The sequence below is a fragment of the Mesoplodon mirus genome, assembly GCF_964341445.2.
Source record: "Mesoplodon mirus genome assembly, chromosome: 5".
In the NCBI taxonomy this organism is placed as follows: Eukaryota; Metazoa; Chordata; class Mammalia; order Artiodactyla; family Ziphiidae; genus Mesoplodon; species Mesoplodon mirus.
Window position 1 is genome coordinate 154,957,695 of NC_138980.1, and position 23,884 is coordinate 154,981,578.

Sequence of the window (23,884 nt, forward strand, 5' to 3'; positions counted from 1 at the left end):
ATTTAAAAGGCTGACAATACCAATAGTTGGCAAGGACATAGAGCTACTGGAATCCATACGTTCCACTGCTGATGGGAACGTAAAATGGTACAGCCACTTAGGAAAATCGCCATACAGTTTCCCCAAAACAGTTAAGCATCTATGTGCCAAATGACTAAGCCATTCCAATTCTAGGTATTTACTCAAGTTAAATGAAAATATGTATCCACCTGAAAACTTGTGCACAGATATTCATAGCAGATTTATTTGTAACAGCCTTAGCCTAAGAAAAAACGAAATGCCCATAAACAGGTGAATGGATAAACAAGTTGTGGTATATCCATAAAAAGGAATATTGCTCAGCAGTAAAAAGGAACATGCTATTGATGTACTCAACTATATACATGGATCTCAAAATGATCTTGCTGAGCGAAAGAAGCCGGACTCAAAGAAGTGCCTCCTGCATGATTCACTTATATAAAATTCAAGAAAATGTAAACTAATCTCTACTGACAAAAAGGAGACTAATGGTTGCATGGGGCTGTGGGCTGTGGGAGGGTGGACTGTGAATGTGGTGATGGAAATCTTTGCAGTGGTGGCTTTGTAGGTGTATATATCTATCAAAACTAAGTGGATGCAGTTTGTTGTACACAAGTTAGACCTTAAAATTGATTTGAAAATCTTTATGGGTGAGATATGCCTTTAAGTGTTTTTCTATTTGGGTACCTTAAATTTTAGTATTTGGGAATTATTGTTCCATTTGAATATAACTGAAAATGCAAATACATTATGATTTCCAAAACAGTAGAGCTGGTACAGTTTTGAAAAGGGAGGCAATATGTGTGTACAAGAAGTAAGGTCATTTCCTGGAGAATCAGAGGGACTAATGGTAAAAGCCTAGGATTAGAGGTCAAGTTCACATACCCAGACCTAATGCATGTTTATTTTATGAATGGAACCTGGGGTCTTCCATAATTATAACACACAATTACACATTTGAAAAATTATAAGCACAGTAAGATATTTAATTTTTGAGCTTTAATGGACATTAAACATGACATAAACTAAGGATTTAGGTATAAAATACCTATTTTTGGAGTTGCATTTTAAGATTCTGAAAGGAAGTTCAAGATGCCATTTATATTTCCTTTCATCATTCTGCTTATCTGTTTCTACATTACCACCATCTCATATTGATTCTTTGTGTACCTGTCTACCCCGATGCTCTCTAGATGTGGTTTTACCTCATGTCAATCTTTCGTTGTTTTGTTTATCACATCCTAATTGCAGGCTATTAAGAGATGGTTATGTTATTTATTTAAATGTCAAAAAATTATTCATGTAAAAGGAAGTAAATGAAATGTCTATGGTCCTACACAAACTTCTACTTAGTACAAGGACTTAACTACTTCTGAAAAGCAGACTTTGTATTTTAAATGTCCTTCATATAAATACATTTTATCCAGTTCAAAAATTTGATTCAACCAACAATGACTGATTTCATATCTGTACATGGTACTGGGCATTTTGGAAGATGCAAAGATGAACCAGACTCTTTCCCAGTCCTCTAAGAGCTCTCAATTGGCTTTCCATTGTCTTACTGATTAATTAAAAGGCAGATTTATCTGTCATTGGTAGTGCATCTTGTCTAAGCGATTGCTCCTTAATAGCTTATTAGTTTAGCTTAATAATTTCACTTAGTGAAAGTCAAATGAACAGCTTGATACCATGAGGTCAGCTGCAGCAAGAAGGGGTATTTTGGGGTGAAATGGCTAATGGTGTGTGGAGAAGAAACTCAGAACTACCCTGGGGTGGTGGTGGGGAGCACATCTAATCCATGTCAGTGTCAGCACCATCTTAGTGCTTGGTAGTGGTCATGGGCCATAGTCAGGAACCCTCTGGAAACAGTATCTAACCCCCAAAGAGAGAAAAGGGGGTTTGAATGAGTGGCTTTTTATTTGCACCTCAAATCACACCCTGTTGGAAATCCCCTCAACCGAGAGAAATCTTCATTAAAATTCATAGAGAACATCACCCCCTTGACCTCCAGGGCAAGTCTGAGACGTTGGCAAGGCAGATATAGAGTCTAATCTAGAGACTGTAGAAATCAATGACCACACTTGCCTGAGAATACATGTAATGTGAGAACACATCTTCATAGTTCTAGTCTTCCATTCTTTGCATGACTTCATGATGGAAGCAAGAGAAGCGGTGGAAATGATGAAAGTAGGAGAGATGTCATCGGTACAAATTAGAGAGAGAACATGATTAAGGTGTTTTTTTTTTCTAAACAGGGCCACTTCTCATCTGGCAAACTTGTTGTTAGGGAACGAATGTAAAAAAAAGATGGGAAGTGAAAAAAAAGAGGAGAAAGGTGAAAAGAAGACACCAAGGATGGGAACAGTGGGAAATGAATCCTATCAGTGTGTGGCTGTGGAGAAGGAGGGAGGACTTTGAATCACCTGTAATTATACCTGCCTGCTCCCGTGTATTGTGGTTTTAAGTCTTACCTGATAATTAGATGCCATCTGGAGACAACAGAAGGGCGGGGAAGAGTTGCCTAAAGAAGTAAGAGAATTTGCTGAACATTATCTTATACAACCTAGGAGGCAAGTTTTGTGTCCTTCTAGAAACCAAACAACTGCCAGCCAACTTCCTGTTGGCTTCTCTCCTAAGGCCAACAGCTTGGGTTTTCACAGTCACTGGATTTCCTAGGCAACAGAAGTGTAAACTTGAGAAGAGGAAGGGCCGGGATAAGGATTGACAATGAGCTGAGCCAATGAGGCTGTAAGTTTGCAGCAGTGATTCCTAGACATCCAATTGGCAGGAAGAGGGTGGACCAGGAGGTGTGAGGACAGAAAGTAAGAGGGAGGAGGCAAAGGGGGAGAGGAGGGGACTGGTCCTCCCAGCTGCAAAAAGGAGCGTCCATAGTTTCAGTTTAAAGCAACTGTTGGCAACAGGTTACCATTCAAGGTAAATCAATTTTTAATCTATTATATTGATTTGATCACTTTTGTTTCATCTTAGCTAAAGAAGAAAGAAGACAGTAGATGTTACCTTCTAAAAAGAAAATCAAAAAGTTGCTGAGCATTCTTGGCTGTCTGTCTAGGGAGGAAATAACTTGGTACTGGGAGAAGCCTTTGTCGTCTTTGCATAGAGGTGCTCAGATAAAAATGTACAAAATTAAATTTCTTTCAGTAGAGGGGAAGGAAATAACCATCACTGAGCAGTCACTATGTACTGGGTACTTAAGTGTGAAGTGTCTGGGTGAATTACTGTAAGTAGCCTGTAAGACCATTGATAAAAGCGAGCTTCAAGAAGGTTAAATATCTCCAAGTCAAAAAACAATGAAAAAACTGAGCTTTGGTTCAGACTTTGGTTTATCTAACATTCTAAGTTGTGCTATTTCTGGGGAACCCTGCCTGCTGAACTGACCACTTAGAATTAGATAAGAATCAGAATTCTTATTAAACTGACACAGCATGTTAAAAATTATATTAGAGAGTTGATTGGATTGATCATGAAGTTGAGAAAGACCTTAGGAAATGGCAATACCATTTATCAAGGTGTCCACCTCACTCGCCTCCAGTCTGGGGCATAGTTAAACCACACTAAGTAGATGGAATTCTTTCTTGTTTTTTAAAGCTCTTATTTTTTCCTCAAAATCTTACAACTACAGAAATCTTTTGAATTTGTAACTGTATTTTAAATAGTGAGGTTTAAATTGTGAACGTTCATTTGTATTTATATTCAAATAGTAATTATCTAATAGCAATAGCAATTATTAATTCCAGTAAGTAGCAGTCTGCTAGTATTCTGTTAAGTGCTGAAGGAGACACAAAGCATACAGCCTTTGTCTTTAAGGAACTTTTAGTCTAGTAGGAGAGGCAGTCCTGAAAGCAAAGAGTTATGTCATAGTGCAATGTGGATGTATGTGAGCTCTGCACAGATTATACAAAGGAAGATGCAAGCTGTTTTACTCTGGAGAGAGAGGTTATATGAGGCTTCACCATAGTGATTCTACAGGGAAGACTAGGACTTCCCTAGACCAAAAAGAGAGGGAGGGTGTTCCTGAAAATGAGACTCCCTGTACAAAGGCACAGAGATACAGAATAACATGGTGCATTTGGGGAATGTGAATGTGTCTAGATGCAGAATAGATTTTGGAAGGGTGGGGATTAGTTGAAACGGCTGGAGAGATAGGCAGGGCCAATGTATACATCAAATGCTAAGACGTTTGCTCTTTACTTGTATACAACCAGGAGCCACCAAGGGGTCTTAGAGTATGAAGTTTGGATTTCCATCTTATAAAGATCACTCTGCTAGTCACTTGGAGGCTAGATTGGAAGGGCAAGATTGGAGGCAGGGAAACAGCTAAGGGGTAATTTCAGTAATGGAAATGGGAGAGGACCAGGTCCTGGATTAAGGTGGTATCCATGGCAAAGGAGGCAGGGGAAGGAACAGATTCAGGAGGTGTCAAGATAGTAAAAATTTACAGGAATTGGCTGGTAATTCAAGGTAGAGGGTGAAAAAGAGTCGAGGATAATGTTCAGTTAATGACTTGGGAAAATGGTGCTGCCATTTCCTGAGGCAAGGAATAAGGAGGAAAAGATAATGAATTTGGTTCTGGAACATTAAACTTGAAGTGTCTGTAGATCATTAAAGTGTACATTTTGTATGGAAATTTGAAATATGGCTCTGAAGCTCAGGAGACTGGATGAGTTGGAATAAACATTTGGGATGAGTTGTGATAAATGGTGGATAAGGCTGAGATTACTACGGGATTTATGAGAGTGAGAAGAGGATACATAACTGAATCCTAGGAAACAGTAACATTTAAAAAGGCAGGCAGAAGACAAGGGAGAGACCAAATAGGTCAGATCTGAGAGGAAGGGAGATAGGAAGTTAGATTCATAGACATTGAGAGAAAAGAGTTTCAAGAAGGAGGAATGAATTACCATAAGAGTCAACTGCTGGGCAAAGTGAAATAGGTGTTAAGAGTGACTGTTGAAGTTGGCAATCAGGCTGGCAGTGATGTCCTGAGAGTATGTTCTTTGGAGTGACAGAGTGGAGACCAGACTGCAGTGGACTGAAGTATGAATGGGACATGAGAAAGTAAAAAACTGAGACTCTTTGAAGTAGTTTGGCTTTGAAGGGTGAGAGCTAGAAGGAGTCTAGGGTTGAGGGATCACTGCAGATTCATGAACTAAAGGGAGGAGCTGGTTATAGATATAGAGGTGGGAGGAGAAATACAGGGATGCGGGAGTGAGAGGTACAAACTATTAGGTGTAAGATAGGATACAAGGATGTATTGTACAACACAGGACATATAGTCAGTATTTTATAACTGTAAATGGAGTGTAATCGTTTCAGTTGTGTAAAAATAAAATATTAAAGGTTTTAAAACATAATAATTATAAAATAAAATCCACTGCAAGTACAGAAATAAATAAGGGGGGGAGTTGGTGGAGAGGAGGAAAGGGCATACCTGATGGCTGAGGGTCCAGGGGAGGTTGGGATCTATGCTGTAGGTGGGGTGATCTTATCCATTTTGGAAGAACAGAGGTTGAGGAGTGAGAAATCACCAAGGTGACAACGTCTGCTCCTAGGACTTGGTTTAGTCTCCCCCAGGGTGGTCTGGCGTCTCCAAATGCCTCCAAAAGCCTCAGGCTCCAGATGATGTTGTGGAATAAGCTGATCTAGAAGTGCTTACACAGTTACTTTCTGGAAGGAGTCTCTTTTTTTCTGCCAGGCTGTTCCTCTTCTTTGTAAACAAAACCTGGAGGATGGCAAAGTCTCCAGCCTAAAATTAGGTTTCCCAGCTGTCTTAGATCATTTGGGCTGCTGTAACAAAATACTGCAGACTGGGTAGCTTATGACCTACAGATAGTTATTTCTCACAGTTTTGGAGGCTGGAAAGTCCAAGATCAGGCCCCCAGCATGGTCAGGTCAGGGCCCTCTTCCTGGTACAATGATGGCTTCTTGCTGTGTCCTTGCATGGTGGAAAGGGTGAGGGGTCTCTCTGGAGCTTCTTTTGTAAGGCACTAATCCCATGTATGAGGGCTCTGCCCTCGTAACCGAAGCACCTCTGAAAGGCCCAACTGCTAAAACTACCATCTTTGGGACTTAGGATTTCATCGTACAAATTTTGGGGGACACAAACATTGAGACCATAGAATCAGCCTTCTTTGCAGGAGTGGCCAGTGAGATTTAAGTGAAAGGAGTTGGGTGGAGTCTTCTGGGAACCATTTTACAAAAGGCTGACTTAGCTGGGAAGTGCATTCTTCTTGCCCTCACACCTTTCTCTTTTCTGCTGCCTGGAGTGTAGATGTAATGGCTAGAGCTGCTGTGGTTATTTTGTAACTTTAGGCAACTTTGAGGGAAAGAAAAAACATGGTAAGGTAAAAAAAAAACGGTAGTTTATTGAGATGTTGATGACTACCTGAACTGTCTCCAGACTTCTTTTATATGAGAGGAAAGTATACCTCTACCATTTTTAGAGAAAATTATCCTGTTTCTGTTATGAGTAGCTGGACACAATCCCTACACTGATGTTGGCATTCTGACATTGAATTTTTATCCATTAACACTTCTTGGTTTTCTGGAAGTATCAATTAAGACCATACAGGTTGCAAATAATTAGCTGGGTTTCTAAGTGGCTATAAAATAAACATTAAATAGACAAATGATTCCAAAAGGAACATTATAAGTGACTGTAAAATAATTATTAAGTAGGTGATTTTGATGACTAATGTTGCAAAATGGCAAATGGTAGTCAGAGCTGAGGCTTTACTCCCATCTAAAAGTGGACGAAGATGTACACTTGGGGTCTGTCTTTGTAGTGGGTTAGAAATCACTGAGGTCAAGACCTTATGGCACCTGAAAAATGGGATATTTGGGAGTTACATGGTTGCTTCTAAGAGTGTAATCATAAAAACTAGGGAGTTTGGAAGAAAAGTTTATTTGTTTATTTATTTATTTATTTGCATTTTGTACACAAATCCAGCCAAAGCTTTGCTTACCTTTGTGTAGTTTAGATAGTTTCTTACTCTGCTTCTTTAAGATCTGGCAGGCTGCCTGACTCAGAATAGACTGCAAGTAATTTCCTGGTAACACCCCCAGAGACTCAAGGCAGAGCAGAGGGGAAGAGCGAGATGGAGAAAGAGACAGCAAGGAGAGTGCTGTTAAGACAGCTTCTACCTCCAGGTATTCCCAGGGGATGCTCATTATGACAAGGACCCCTTAACCCTGGCGCCTCTGTGTTTATCTAACCTGGGCTTGTATCACGTTGTGTTAGTTACATGGGTCCTTGAATATCATGCTAAGCAGTTTTTCCCACTCTCTTTCATAGCCCCAAATGCAGCAGAGGTTGCTAAATGTTGATGAAATTCTCCTGAGAGAAGAATTTTACTTTACCTTTTCTCCCAGTTCTCAGGGGAAGCTGAGGCTCTCCTCACACTGGATTGTTAGTTATTTTACCCAGGTAAAGGTAGAGATCTAGGGTCAACCCAAACACTGCAGGAATAAGCTTTTGCCAGTTATATCAGTTAGAAATACTTTCGGCTGCAAGTAACAGAGGACCTGACCAACAATGTATTAAGCAAATAAGGGCTTATGTTTCTCACATGACAGGAGTGTGGAGTCAGGTAGTTGGTTATATCTCTTCAGTAGTTCAGTGATGTTAGGGCTGTAAGTTGATATCTCTGTGATTCCCTTGGCCCTTTCCTCACAATTGCAGAAAGCCTGTCACAGCTCCTGGCGTCACATTCTTGTTTAAGGCAAGAAGAGGCAAAAGAGATGGGAGAGCTCTCCCAGAGCCCTCAGCACTTTCAGTTAAGTATTTTTGGCCAGAGAGACATGGCCACCCAATTGAAAGTGGAATATAGCAGAGAAAAAAGATTGGAATCAGCCAGTTGGCAATTCTGGAAAATCAACAGTAATTCAAATTCAACAAAGCTAAAACTACCCTGAGGAATGTGAACTCCTGGAAGGGACCTTGATTGTCTCACTCATTGCTGTTGTGTGGCACACAATAGATGTTCAATAAATATTAAGTATATGTTGAATTCAAGACCAGAACTAGGGTGAGGCAAGGTAGGTCCCTGGGGCAAAATATTTAAGGAGACACTCACTCTCAGCCTTGAGCAAGTACAAGGTTGATGTCTGTACAATCCTGAGATTTGAGGGTCACCTTAAACATTGTGCCCCAGCCATGTGCCTTACCTAGTCCTAATCTCAAACCTGGTTGGATGATTATAAAATGAAATTTCAAGAAGATGTGTGAATTAAACACTTTATAACAATAATATTTATGAAATATTATTCTTAAATTTTGCCATATCATAAACAATAAATAAGGAATTAATTCACATTCCAAAGGTTGGAAGAAAGAATAAAAGACTATGATTTATCAGACATGGGCTCTAGGGAAAGCTTCATATAGACAACAGCTGAAACATGAGTTTTAAACATCTTGAGAAAATGTATTTGTGTGCAGAGAAAATTTGGTAAGATGCCAGACTTCAATGACTTATCTCCACAGTGTACTTACGTCATTAAAGGAGAGATTAAATACTGTCATATTTTAAATCTTATGCAGAGGTTGGCAATCCAAACAAAAAGCAGATGTTTCATATAGTCATACATTGCAAAAATAATTTTAAAAGTAATTTGTGGGGAAAAAAACCACCTCACACATCACTTTCTTAAAACAAGCAAACAATCAAGTAAACACTACAGCTCTAAAAGGAAAGGACTAAGTGAAATTGTTCATCTCTACCAGAAGGAATTTACACCGAGCCTTACAAGCAAGGACCCCGAGGTGAAACAGAGGGGTCCTGTTTAGGACCCATGAGTGCCCTGCTTTGCTCTGCACTGCTGTCCCCTGTCCTCCTCTGCCATGAAATCCTTTCAGCTCTCCAAGGAATCTCTTCCTTGAAGCCTTGTCTCTTCTTCATCTCATTTCGTAGTCCTTCTCTGAATTCGCAAAGCAATTTCTCAGCCCCTTGCCGTAGCTGTTGAACACGGTGGCTTTGACAGAAGTGGAGATCAGTCTTTTTTTTTTACATTTTTTTTTTGATGTTGGGGGTAGGAGTTTATTAATTAATTAATTTATTTATTTTTGCTGTGTTGGGTCTTTGTTTCTGTGCGAGGGCTTTCTCTAGTTGTGGCAAGCAGGGGCCACTCTTCATTGCGGTGCGCGGGCCTCTCACTATCTCGGCCTTTCTTGTTGCGGAGCACAGGCTCCAGACGCACAGGCTCAGTAGTTGTGGCTCACGGGCCCAGCCGCTCTGCGGCATGTGGGATCCTCCCAGACCAGGGCTCGAACCCGTGTCCCCTGCATCAGCAGGCAGACTCTCAACCACTGCGCCACCAGGGAAGCCCCGGAGATCAGTCTTGACTCTGGCACTGTCTCATGGTACATTTTCAGGCAAGGGACTTGTATTCAATAAGACCCTTCATGTGAGTTGGCGTGCTGATGTGTGCAAAGCATGGAGCAAGGGCTTGGTCCCTGGCCTGGATATAATGGTCATTACCTGTCCTCTGTTCATGCCTGCTTCTTACCCTGTGCTATGTTATAACCTTCCCCCTAGCCTTTCCCCTCAAGGTCTTGCTGCTGGCACTCGAGGGTGACTTGGTGTCTCTTACAGCTGAGGTTTTCAGGCTTTGGTGTGCGTTAGATAAGACCATCTGGAAACGTGAAAATGCAGATCCCCAGCCCTCACACCTAGAGATGCTAATTTGCTGTGTTTGAGGTGGAGGGTGAGCATCTTTATTTTTCAATGGTGGTCTCAGCACCCATGCTGGTCTCAGGTCTTTCTCCACAGCAGGGCTTCACCTGAGCATGACTGACATTTTGGACTGGAGAATTCTTCATTGTCAAGGGCTCGCCTCACATGTTTAGCAGCATCTCTGGCCTCTACTCACTAGATGCCTGTAGCATCCCTCACCCCTGTTGTGACAACCAAAAATGTTTCCAAACATTGTCAAATGTCCCCTTGCAGGCAAGATCATACCTATTTGGAATCACAGCTCTATAATATCACCTGAAGAATTAGCACAGTCCCTCGCATAGCCAGAGGTGCTAAGGGTCTCTTTAGTTCAATACAGTTCAGCTGGGTTCAGTGAGGGAACTCTCACAATGTGAACAACATGGACACACACCTGTCATTATACTTTTCCTGGGGTTTCCCAGTCTCCACTGCAGAAACCACGTCTCTCTTCAAACCGTCTAAACCTTTCATTTCAGTCTCAGGCTACTCTGAGCACTGGGATCTAATATTTATTCCAGAGAGGCACTTTCTAAGGGGAAACGTCCTGAGGAGCCACTTTTTTTGTTTGTTTGTTTGTTTTTTGCCATCTACCACATAGTAATAACCAGTTTATTGAATGGATTGGAGTCAGTAGAGATGGTTTAATTTTCTCAATCATTGCCTTCAAACATGTTCTGTTTTAACTAAGATCCACCTCTGTGTTGCTGGTTGTTGGTTGTACACTCGACCCACCATGAGAGGGGGAGAAGGGATGGGAGGGAAAGAGGGAGGGAGGGGGAGAGAGAGAGGAGGGAAGGGGAGAGGGAGGGAGGGTGTAATTCAGCGTATTACCACTAGAGGTCACCAAAGAAAACCCAAAAAAGGGCTGCCTGGGGCTTGAGAGTTTCTCTCTTCCCCAAAGATTCCGCTGAAATTTTTCTCTGAATTCAGCAAGAGAAGTTCCATGAACCTCGCCGAGAATCATGAACAGACAGACCTCCATGTATGTTCAGCTTTCCATAACCCATTCCACACGATTCTCGAAAACCAGGCAGAGAGCTTTGGCAGCGGCAGGCAGCTGCGCGCCAGGACAGTGGGATGACGGAGCCTTACCCCGGTCCAACGCAAGGAGGCCTGGTGACCATTGCCGCAAAGTCTCCTTTGACTTTGCTGCTGGCGGCTCCACTCGGCCTGTGCCCCCAAATCTCCAGGTCTCTGCCTCACGGGGGTGGGTGTGAGGAGAGGTAAGCAAGAGCTCTGGGTGGACCCCTGGGACCTCTCTCCCTTCGCTGCCCGGGCAGTTACTCTCCATCTCGGATCTCTTTATCTCCTCTGTCCCCACCGCCAATACATTCTTCGAGGCAGCATGACCTCTCACCTGGTTGTCACGAGCGTGGTTTCACCTCCCACTGGTCAGCCTGTACCACCCTCCTGTTCATTTTCCACACTTTATCCAGGGGGGTCTTTTACAGTACAAACTGTCGCCCTCTCACTTGAAACCCTTTGTGGTCTCCTGCTGCTTTCAGTACAGAATCCAGACTCGCTACCATGGTGTCTCAGGATCTTGGGGATGTGATGCCTGCTGACCTACCTGCCCAGTTTCACGTTTCTCCAAATTTCCACTTTCCAAATTTCCTCCCAGCCTCCACGGCTCTATCTCACCCCCGCCCCTACATACACCCCTATTCTTCAGTCAGACTAAAATACTTGCGTTTCTCTCGTTATACTCCTTTCTCTCTCACTTTGGCCTTAGCACTTGGGAAATAGTGCTCTCCCTTCTCCTATCCCCGCGACCCTCACCTGGATGACCTCCACCTCCTTTAGGATTAAAGGTTAGACATCAGCTCCTCTTCCGACAAATCTTGAGGAAGCTGCTTAGCCGCCTCTCCTGAGCTGCCGCGGCTCAGCTGTGGGATTGCTGTAAGCGCTGTCTGTCTTTCTCCCTCTTCCCCCGACTCCTAGCACAGCGCCCCGCACTTATTAGACGTCTGTTGAAGAAATGGACCGAACTGGCGCCTGACCCAGGGACCGGCACAGACGCTGTGCCACCACGAGGTGGCGCTGCGGCCACGTGCATCGGAGGGCAGCCTCTTTACTGCCTTGCTCAGGCCCGCCTGGATGGGCTCTGATGTCACCACGCGGGCTCCTCCGTGCTCAGAGAGGGTCTTCTGGAATCAGGGACGCTTGTTCAGTGCTGTGATGCCGGTGACATATGTTTGGGAACAGGCTCTTGCCCTGGTGCCCTCATGCAAACTTCAGAAACTCTGATTATGGCCTTTCTTCACCAAAACCCTACCCCACCCTTCCTTCTTCCAAAGCCCCCAGTTCTTAGCAAATTTTATGTTTCCTGCCTGGCTTAACTAGGGGACTTAAGTAGTCAAGTTTACGATTCTAAGCTATTCATTCAAGGGCTTGCTTCTTGGAGTAATCTGCTCCAACTGGTGCCTTGAAAATATCACATGATAAATATTAGCTATTTGTTGATGAACTGGGTCATTAAATGACTAAAAATGGTAGTTAACATGGGCATTTCAAGTACCATGATAGGCTGGGTGGCAGGAGAGAATGTAATTTTTTTCTGGATATATCAGATTAGACTCCAGAGGTAACTGCTGCATGGTCACTGGGTAGGGTCGGCTGCAGAGATGGGTCAGGTGGGGTGTTTTCCAGGACTCCTCCCTGCTCTCCTCTGAGTGGGTGCCATCACATTGTGCTTTGAGATGCTTTTGTAGTATTTCACAAAGGTGGTGGAGTACAAAGAGCCCTGCTTGGTCTGAAGCCCTGAGTTTCATTGTTGGCCGGGATTTTGGGGCAAGTTCCTTGACCAACACAAGCCCTAGTTTTCAAGTCGCCAGAGGCAGGGATGGCACTCGATGACTTTTCAGGGTCCTACAGTCCTAATGGTGTGTGAATTTCTGTGAGCCACACTGACCGTGGGACCTGGGCAAGTCGCCTGATTGTTGTGCTTGTCAATTTCTTTATCTGTGAAATATGAATCATAGGAGTAATTAGCTCATAGCGTTTTTAAAACTTGAGATGAAATTCACATATGATAAAATCAGCCATTAAAAAGTGTACTGTTCAACCATTCTGTTGTGCAACCGCCAGCTATATCGTGTCATCCCTCCAAAAGGAAAGCCTGTCCCCATCGAACAGTCACTCCCCATTGCCCCCTCCTTCTAGGCCTTGGCAACAACCCATCTGCGTTCTGTCTCTGAATTTGCCTCTTCTGGATAGTTCATATACGGTAAGTCCCCTACATACGAACCTTCAAGTTGCGAACTTTCAAAGATGTGAACGTGCATGCCAGCCCCTGTATGCTGGCTGTTGTATGTACTCCTGTACTTTTCAAGGTACTGTACTGTAAGATTAAAAACGTTTTCTTTATTTTTAGTGTTTGTTTTTTATGTATGGATTATTTGTGTGAAGAGTATTGTAAACCTATTACAGTGCAGTACTAGATAGCCAATAGTACTAACTAGTATACAGTGCAGTACTTACTATAATACTGCTAGCTGGGTATCCAGGCTAACTTTGTTGGACTTATGAACAAATCGGACTTATGAAGCGCTCTTGGAACAGAACTTGTTCGGATGTAGGGGACTCAGTGGAATCATACAATATGTGACATTTTATGTCTGGCTTCTTTCACTGAGCATCACGGTTTTGAGGTTCATCCACTATCAGTACTTCCTTCCTTTTCGTGGCTGAATAATATTCCTCTGTAGGGATACACTGCATTCTGTTCATCCATGTGTCCACGGGTGGACGTTTGTGTTGTTTCCACCCGTTGGCTCTTGTGAATAGTGCTGCTGTGAACAGGGGTGTATGGGAATTTGTTAGAGTCCCTGTTTTCAGTTCAGCTCAGAGGGTTTTTGTGAGGGTTGGATGTGTGCTTACCACACAGTGGGAGGTGACAAATGTTAGCGATTGAAGTTAACATTATCCTGAAGGCTTCCAAAGAGGGCTCCACAGGGCTTCTTCCTCTGGCCCTGTCTCTCGGATCCGGGAACCAGACCTCACTTTCTTCCACCCTCTCCACTCCCTTTCTGCTGCTGTGGCTGGTGCGGGAAATCAGGGCAGGTAGAGGAGGGTGGGAAAGGCAGGGGAGAGGCAGCGGAAATGAGGACTCGAGGATGCGGAGGAGGGTGGCCGGGACCACGAGTGAGCAAGTGGCGCTGAGTGAGGGGGAGGGGCAAGAAAGAAACAAGGTCCCCGGTGGATTTAGAGGATGAGGAAGGCACGTGAGGGCTGCGTCCCTAGTTGCTGCTCTTACAGTGGGAGGGGAGGGCCGGGGCTGGTTGCCTGGTTGCCGAAGAGGGTCAGGACCAGGGATGCCTCAGGCCAGGACCACGAGGGAGGGAGTGGAAGACGGCCGGACAGCGAACTGGTGGCCTCGCGCGTGAATCCTGAGCACGGGATTCTGGGTGCAGCTGAGGGATTCTGTGGGGTGGAGTCAGGGCTGGAAGTTGGGGACAAGCTCTGGGAATTGTCACCTTGAGATCAGGTGACAAAGCAGTAACAGGCAAACTCAGGTTTTAAGAAAGTTAATGCTGCCGGAAAGGCAACCCATCTCTGGAATTCCGGGAACCTCTGCTTTCAGGGCTGGAGGAAGCACAGAAGGGTTCATGTAACTTCAGGCGGAGCAATTTCTTCCCGATGTGGAGCAAAGCGCTGGGGCCTAGAGAGGCAAAGGCCTCCTCTCCGCCTGGCGTCCGAGAGCCCTGAGAAGAGCCGCTCCCCTTTTCATCCCTGTGAAAGGCAAGGAGGAGGGAACCGCAAGGTGGCTGCGCTTCCCTGAATCATCTGCTCTGGCCTCGGCTTTCAGTCTGAGATTCCCTCTCTCTAAAGTTAACGAGAACTTTGTGGGGAGACCTTATGGGTTGTATTGGAAGGAGCAGCCTTCGAGGGCGTGAGGGCTGCCATCGCTGATGGGTGAAGTGCCAGCATGTGGGGGGCCGGGGGGAGAGGGGAGCCTCAGAGTCAGTGGCAGAAGCCTTCTAACACCAGTGCTTTCTGCACCCTGAATGCTGTTTTTTTTGCACATCCATCAAGCTCTCTTTCATTCACAACTCACCGTAAAAAAGAAATTTCTAGAATCCCCCATTTACTGGGTCAGTGGACTCATACGAAGATTAGTGTTTCTGGAGCAGGGCTGGAATTTAAAGATCATTTAATCCAAGCCTTTCATTTAACAGAGGAGGAGGAATCGGAGGCCCTGAGATTTGTTCCAACCTCACCGGGAGTGCGTTGCCATCAGGCCTGGATCCCGGGTCTCCAGGCTCCCAGCGTGTGGCTTTTCCACCGTTGTGTGTGTTCTCAGAGCCCCAGCCCGGCTGCAGGGTCAGTACAGTTCGTTCCGTTGCTCAGAGACCTCGCAGGGGGTGCTGCTTCCCTCTATCCTCTCTCTTATTTCTGAATATTTAAAACACAAAAGCCAAACTGTAGAAAAACGATATATCTATTCTTCAGGAGAGAGAGTCTACTTACCTTTTTTCTGTCCTGAGAACCTAGTTAGGTGTTAATGGACACTAACCAGTTAATACAAGAAAACATACTAATTACTGGTGGGAATCATGAAGTCCCAATACCGAGAATCTCAGTGAAGACAGAAGCAACAAAAATTAATCTTTAGACCAAAAAGGAGAATATTAAATCTGGAGTCAAAGGGAATATGGAAAATTCTAAATAAAAGAATAAAGCATATAAGATTGGCTCAAAAAGAGTTTGGTGAAATGAGACTTATTTTTTATGGCGGGAGGAGTGCTTCTGAAAGATGAAAGCGTGTCAGGGATTGCTGTATATTTAAAACTATTGTCCAGGCCAGAGATCAGAGGCTCTCAGGACTAGACAAGCAAGTAATAAATATGACAGGACATAGTTGGTGTAGCTGAAAGTGGGAAATTCTGGGAGGTTTGAGAAGGTTCTCGTGAAGTGGATGAGAGAGCGTGCTGTGAATTTCCTTCTCAGCGAGGCTGTGGTCACCCTGCCCTGTCAGAGGCAGGCGAGGAGGCCTGAGCCCCGCTGACTCGAATGGATTCCCTCTCAGATGGCGGGGACGGCACGCCACGACCGAGAGATGGCGATCCAGGCCAAGCAGAAGCTCACCACGGCCACTGACCCCATCGAAAGGCTCCGCCTGCAGTGCCTAGCCAGGGGCTCCGCAGGCATCAAAGGACTTGGCAGGTAGGACGGGGGCTGTGGGTGGTAGGAAGATGGAGGAGAAAAGCAGGGTGCAGCCAGATGAGGCGAATTCTGGCTGTGTGACCTCGGGCGCTCACTCACTTCCTCCTGGGTTCTCAGCTCCTTGTTTGTAAAATGCAGAGTTTGGAAGCACTGATCTCTGCGGTCCCCTGTGACAATTTTTGGTTCTTAAGCGCAGCTACTGGGACAACTCGAGGTGAAGGTAGAAGCGTGTCTAGGTATTAGAGACACCTAGCAGGGCAATGAGAGAAACACTCCCTAAAGCTGTGACAATAGGGGCCGAATTATCCCAGGAGATTGGAAATAATTCCCTATGTTATACACTAGGACCTTGTTGTTTATCCATTCTAAATGCAATAGTTTGCAGCTACTAACCCCAAACTCCCATCAGGGTTCAGGAGAGGCTGAGAAATGCCTTCTGTATGCCCAGAAAAGGAAATGGATATGCTATAAAAGTGTTCACTGAGCTTAGGGTCAGAGGTTTGGTGTGAATAAACATGGAAAGTTCTCTAATCTTAAAGAGATTAGGGGCCGAGTTAGAAGAGGGAGGAAGGAATACTGATTTAGATGCAGTTGCAGGTTTTGGAGTTCCACTTGCAGCAGTGGTGTCTCCATCACTTCCAGGGGCTTTGGAATTGCCTGTCAGATAATCAACAGCTCACTGCCCATGGGGTTCCCCCAGCTCCATAGGAGAACAGCTTCTTTTCCCAGCCCTCTGAGAGTGGGAGTAGTCCTCGGGACTGAGAAACCTGAGTGGAAAGAGATTGTAAGCCTCCCGAGGGCAGGTCCTGAGCATTATCTCTTTCCAACAGACTAAATCCAGTGCCTGCCATGTGCCAGGCATTGTGACATCTTGGGGGATTCATGGGTGAACAAGGCTTCCCCTGGGCTCACAGAGGACTTAGACTCAGGACACTGAGAGCCACAAAAATGGGAATCCTCCTGGTGTGAGAGTTATATGTTAGGGAAAAGCAGGATGCCACGCCAGGGGCCTCCAACCTCCCATCTGGAGGCTGTGGCAGGCTTCACTTCCAGCAGGGTACTGAGCACTGGAATGTCACTTTCCACAGTCCCCTAAATCTCAGACCAAGCTGAGCTCTGTCAGAAGCCCAGGCTGTAGCCAGGCTGTCACAGTCCAACTGGAAGACCAGTCCACTTCCCTTTAATGTTGTATCACTCCACCCTCTACCTCTTTCATCCTGGGGCCACATCCTTGTCCTCAGTGCAAACCCTTCATGACCACCACCCATGGTCCACTTCCTGGCCCATTCAGTTGAATTCCTCCTGCCATCTATGCCATCTCCACCCCACACCCCTCCCACCCCTCCCACCGTGAACCAGTTTATTGTGAACAGACACCATCTCATCTGGCCGTTTGCTTGAATGTGCCCTCTGCCGCCTCGCCGTTACTGGCCTTGCCCTTCCCTAAATTTCTCCTCAACTCAAGGGTTGGCTTCCCCTTCCCCCCTTTTTTTCTTATTATTAGACTGGGATTTTGTTTCTTTGAGGACCACAGAAGTAAAGTGCCATTTTCATCATGTCAAATCATGTACTATCAACATGGTTTATCACTACTGATGTTGACCTTGGTCACCTGGCTGAGACAGTGCCTGTCTGGCTTCTCCAATGTAGAGTTACTCTCCCCGCTGCCTTTCCATGTTGAACTCTTTAAAGGGAAGTCTCTATGCAGAGTCCTACTTAGGGTGTGGGGAGTAGGCTTTCCTCCTTCAGGACAGAGAATGAGCATAATTTATTTGAAATTCTTCTGCAGGAGAAATTTCTCTCCTCTCACATTTATTTATTCAATCATTTACTTAAACCAATAGTAACTCATGGATATTTATTTTATACTTTGGGTTATAATTAAACACTATTTATTGCTCAAATTGTTCCAGTTTTGGCCTTGGGAGCTCTTCAGTTGGCTTCTGTGTCCCTTTGATGTATCCCCATCAGTGTAGGGTTTTTTCCCCCTTACTTTCTGGTATAAGGTACTCCAGTCTCATCTTGCATATTTCCCGCCCCAATTCTAGAATCAGAGATTTCTCCAAGAAAGTCAGATACTTTTACTGGAGAATTGTATTAGAAACCAAGGTCTAGGCTCTAGATGTGCTGGTTCTTACTGGGTTGTTACTTCCAGGTCCTCTTAGCTAGAACAAGGAAATATATGTGTTTATACTAACCCGTGTGTGTATGTGTATGTATATATGTATGTAATCATGCATACATTATATATTAATCATCTACGTTTATAACATGAGTTCATACTGATGTCTCCATCTCAATCCTCTACCACATGGATCAGGTCCTTCTAGCTTACTGCCCTAGCTTATCTATAAATCCCCATTCCAACAGTGAGAAGCCTGGCTCCCACCATCCACCAGCCATTCATTTAATTGTTCAGTGCTAGGGTACCCGTATAGCAATATGATAATTGTTAACTCATATCTCCACTGGAAATACCTTTATTAACTAGAGTACAGAGGTTAAGTGCATTTCTTCTTGTCTTTAGTCTTACAAAGTCTTCTCGTTTCCAGAGTTACTTAAGTTGGCATCTTCATCTCCCCACCCCCCTTCAGTGAGATTGCCTCAAACTTTTATACAACAGTTAGATTCTCTTGTCACGGTCTGCATTCCTTCCTGGGATCCCCTGACCTCCTAACTAATTTTAATGTACACATTAAAGTGCACTCTTTGTACTGGAGGTTCTATGGGCTTGAGGAAATGCATATCCTGTATCTCCCATTATAGTATCATACAGAGTAGTTTCACCGCCCTCAAAATCCCCCGTGCTTCACCTAATCTTTCTCCCCTTCCCTTCGTCTTTTTACCACCTTTATAGTTTTGCCTTTTTCAGAATGTCATATAATTAGAATCAGTATATTTTTATTCTTTTTTTTTTTTTTTTGCGGTACGCGGGCCTCTCACTGTTGTGGCCTCTCCTGTTGCAAAGCACAGGCTCCGGACGCGCAGGCTCAGCGGCCATGGCTCACGGGCCCAGCTGCTCCGCAGCATGTGGGATCTTCCCGGACCGGGGCACGAACCCGCGTCCCCTGCATCGGCAGGCGGACTCTCAACCACTGTGCCACCAGGGAAGCCCTACAGTATATTTTTAAAGGTTTGCTTTCTTTTCCGAAAGACTGGGAAGAGGCTCACCAAATTTGGGAGGAGGGTACAGAGAAGAATCTAAGACTTGTATTTTACTTCAGAAAAACCTTGAGAGTGGTTTTCTTTTGAAATCTTTATTCTTCCACCTTGTTCTTTGTGTTTTTTCTTCTTTTTTGTATGTGTGTATTATCTTCAGAGTGTTTCAAATTATGGGTGACAATAACCACAGAACCCTTGATTTCAAAGAATTTGTGAAAGGGTTAAATGATTCTGCTGTGGTCATGGAAAAGGAAGAGGCGGAAGAGCTCTTCCGGAGGCTCGATAAAGATGGAAATGGAACAATAGACTTTAATGAAGTTCTTCTCACATTAAGAGTAAGTGGTCCCATGAATCACCGTATCTACTGGGTTTGGCTTTCGAGTGGTTTGGGTTGGCTGTTGTGAGGCTTGGTTTTCAGAAGCTGTTAGCACACCGTGGGGGAGGCTGGTGGGAGACCGAGTGCAGGCTCAGGGATCTTTTGGAGCAGTCATAATGCACATCCTTTAACAGCACACAAACAATTGCACGTCACTGAGAGGAATAAGATATTTCATCACAGATGATACAGGAGAAGCTCATCTGCTTGTGTATGTCTGTGTATGTGTTTTTTTTCTACGTATCTAGCCTCCAATGTCCAGAGCCAGAAAAGAGGTAATTATGCAAGCTTTTAGAAAGTTAGACAAGACTGGAGATGGTGTGATAACAATTGAAGACCTTCGTGAGATGTACAGTGCAAAACACCACCCGAAGTACCAAAACGGAGAATGGACGGAGGAGCAAGTGTTCCGGAAATTTCTGGATAACTTTGACTCACCCCATGACAAAGATGGAGTGGTGAGTGAAAGAGCTTAATCTAGTGAAATTTCTTCTATCTGATCTGTAATTGTAAATGGGAAACAGGCCCAAAACCTTAAAAATACTTATACCATATTTTTTATAAATAGAAGTAAAATGTTTCCTTGGTGACTGTCTAGAAAGCTGAGAACAAAAGTAGTAAAAATGTGTGTGTGTGTGTGTGTGTGTGCACATATATTGGTAGGGGAACCACATACAGTGAAATACCCATCATCTGAAGACTACGGTATTTTGGTTAAATGTTCTGTTTTTATTTATTTATTTATTTATTTATTTATTTATTTTTTGCTTTATAACAAATTTAATCAGTTATACATATACATATGTTCCCATATCCCCTCCCTTTTGCGTCTCCCTCCCACCCTCCCTATCCCACCCCTTAAATGTTCTGTTTCATGGTTACCGTATGTACCACACACAGCTAGCCTAATTCCAGTGAATTTGATGATAATAACATACATTTAACTTCAAAATGAGACCATAATTCAATTTTGGAGAACATGATTCACAGAGCATTTCAGGATGCGGCATGCCTTTTTCATACACCCTTATGAGCATCATTTGTCATCACACTTTGCTACATGGAAATGCCATTTCAGGGAAGTGTTCAGTAAAGGGAATCCCAGATAACAGAATTCACTTTGATTTAATCTTTGATGGGCTTTGAGATGAACTCGCATTTCTAAACTCCAGTGAACTTAAGGACAAAAGCAACCACTCATCTCCAATAACTGGTGTCTTCAAGTTACAAATGTGTCACTCGATAGGGTAAGGAATTATACCTCCATAACTGTGTCTAGGCTCAGATGGAAATGTCCTCTGTCTTTTATCAACAGCCAGAAACGGGATTTTTAACCCAAGATCAGTTCTGCCCTGAGGTGTCCTGAAGGTTATGGTTATGGGGAAGGGAGTTCCCTGCGTGGCTGAGGTAGCAGAACTCTGGGGAGGGTTACTCCTGACCCCTTGGCCACACAGGAGGGATTAGTGGACAGTGAGCGGGAAGCAGAGATGGTAGAAAGAAACAAGCCTTCTCATTCTGAAGGGAATTTCCCCCAATTTTTTTTTCCGTGAAACTTCGTGGTGAGTCCTATGAGCGAGGGGAGGAGAGGGTAGGAAGGAGATCTTTCTGTCCTTTCTGCTGACATTTTCCTGCCAGGGACAGAGAAATACCTTTCATTTTAGCCTGAAGTGATTGCAGAGGTGGATAAAAAAGGAGCCTAGATTCTGTTGGGCAGCCAAATGCGTAGGGACAGAAACAGCAGAACCGTATGTTTTCTTCCCATATGGCTGGCCTTTGATCTCTGCAATGGCAGTGGAAAAATAGTCAACTGCCATTTCCCCAAATTAGCCCAACTCTACATGGGATCCTAGGGTGTATTTACCTCTTTTCTGCAGGTGGTTCCTCCTCGTTGCTGGGGAAACCTCAGCTGCCCTTTTCTCTAACCCAAGTCAAAGTAGCCAGTTGTTGTGATTCAGCTGATTTAAAGCTCCCACGCCATTTCTTTTGACATTTATCTTCGCAAGCCACATTACGTTCTCAATACTCGTAAGGGTTACTGGGGTTTTTAGCAGTTACAGCATTTGATGTCACCTGAATTTCACAGACCTTGCATAAATTCCCAGCTCTGTGCACGCTCACCATCTGGGGAATGGATTCATAATGCAGGTTGCTGGCTGCCCTGAAGAACTGCAGAATTTGCTTTTTTTTGGCTGGGCATGGGGGAACGGATGAAGCTCAAGGATTTACAGTTTAATAAGTATCCCAAATGACTCTTATTCACATTTTTTTTTTTTTTTTTTTTTTGTGGTACGTGGGCCTCTCACTGCTGTGGCCTCTCCCGTCACGGAGCACAGGCTCCGGATGCGCAGGCTCAGCGGCCATGGCTCACGGGCCCAGCCACTCCACGGCATGTGGGATCTTCCCAGACCGGGGCACGAACCCGTGTCCCCTGCATCGGCAGGTGGGCTCTCAACCACTGCGCCACCAGGGAAGCCCTCTTATTCCCATTTGTATTTGAGATCCTTGCCTCTAAAAGATTCAGAAGAGCCTGATTTAATGACTACATATATTATGCACAGGAACCTCATTTAGCATAATTATGAATCTAAGGAATATTTATTGAGTGCTTACTGTCTTCCAGCCATTGTGCCAAGGACTTTACAGGGATATTCCATTTAATAGACATAATGAAAATGTTTCTGAAAAGTGATATGCGATTCACACTTTTTCACGTTGAATCATTTTAAATGCACAAGGAACTGTCAGTATAAAGGAACTCCAGATGGAACTTAAGGGTGGATAACCAGGGAATGCAGAGGAGGACAGAAATAAAGAAATGCAAGAAAAGAGACATTAATGGTATTCTAATTTTTACCAAAGCTATGTACATATATTATTTAGTTCTACTTCCAGACACTGCTAAGCCCAGCTCAATTAGTAGCTCCATTCAACGCCTTTCTTCCTACTATTTTTTGCTATTTTGGGGGGACAGGCAGGGGGAAGAGGTCAGTACAGGGAGAGAACTGTGGATCCTGAGACTTTTTTCTCTGTTCACTTATAATTTCAGCAAAAAAATTAAGTGGGTCATTCAGCTCATGTGATTCTTGGAAGAGATAGCTATGTTCCCAGAGACTCGCTGAGAGAGGAGTTTGCTGTTATGGACTAGAAAGGCGTTTTGAATTGTTTACGGATTTCACTTTTTCTGATGTTTTCTATCTCTCACGACACTGAAATTTGAGGGCTAACGAGAAAAACAATAAATTTCCAAAACAGCCATCATTATTGTGTCTACATTCTCCCATATAAGGAAGCCTATACTTGGGGCTACATTCACTGGTTATAGAGATCAAACCAGAGGACAATTATTTCCCTCAATCAACCAATTGTGTCAGCCAATATGGTTGAATTAGAGTGTATGTTTCACCTCCACCTCTTAAAGAATAAATTGGTAACAGTTTTTTCTTTTTTTCGAAAGGAAAGGAAAGTAAAATCCTAGCACAGATAAAAATATTAGTTGAAACAGGCATGGGAGAAGAGAGAACCCAAGGGGGCATGGAGCAGGGGGTATCTTTTTAACTTCCTCTGTGCCTAGAATGAGTAATATGTATCTTAAAAAAGCATGAAGCCAAGGAGTGTTTAACAAGAAATCTGTTTCCTTACCCATAAGACCAAGCTCCATTTTTTGAAAGGTAAAACATTTCTTGTCTTGACACAAGGACATGAGGTGATGTTTCTGACGTGTCACAGAAAGACGGTATTCACTGTGGTTAAAGAAAACTTGTTTCTTATTCTGAGTTTCAGTCTTGCTTACCTGAACAGATGGGCTTCTGCTCTTAAAGGAAGATGAGACCTGTATCTCACTTTCCATTTAGGTTGGTTTGGAAAATTTCAAGACTTTCTTCCCCTCTCCCCCCTCGGCCACCCCCTCACTCCATCCTCAACCTCACTTTTTCTCTTGTTCTAGATCTGTTCCTCAGCTGTGTCCCTAAAAAACCTCCTTGACTGAAATTTCACTCCCATTTACAGGTCCTGGAAATGGGCCTCCACTGAAATGGTGAGAAGCAAAGTTTTGTTTTCGTTTCTTACTTTTCCACTGCAGGTGACCCCCGAGGAATTTATGAACTACTATGCCGGAGTGAGCACTTCCATTGACACCGATGTGTATTTCATCGTCATGATGAGAACTGCCTGGAAGCTCTAAATGTATGACCTGGGGACCAGGGATTTGAGTGCTGCCATGTGGCTCCAAATGATTAAGCATCAGCTCAAAACCAGGATCATAGCTGAGTTCATGTTCACCCCAGGGTTTCTTCCGTGCTCACATACACTGCATTGTCTAGGGCAGAAATGAAGACACTATTTAACTGTGACTTCTCTGAGGCTGCTTCTTTAGCTCTAAAATAGGAATTAGTTAAAATAAGGTCCAAAAATCTGCTAGAGCCAGGCTGAT

At 44.0% G+C, this 23,884-nt stretch overlaps 1 protein-coding gene across 1 annotated transcript; it reads left to right on the forward strand.

Moving 5' to 3' along the window:
- Positions 1-2,934: 2,934 nt before the first annotated feature.
- On the forward strand, positions 2,935-23,635 carry CAPSL (calcyphosine like; the record flags this gene model as incomplete). The annotated part of the gene is made up of 6 exons (XM_082623178.1): positions 2,935-2,952; positions 12,915-12,978; positions 15,781-15,917; positions 19,237-19,414; positions 19,704-19,913; positions 23,534-23,635. Exons 3-6 carry the CDS (start codon positions 15,781-15,783, stop codon positions 23,633-23,635), a joined length of 627 nt encoding a protein of 208 aa, XP_082479304.1. The 5' UTR covers positions 2,935-2,952; positions 12,915-12,978.
- Between the last annotated feature and the right edge of the window lie 249 nt (positions 23,636-23,884).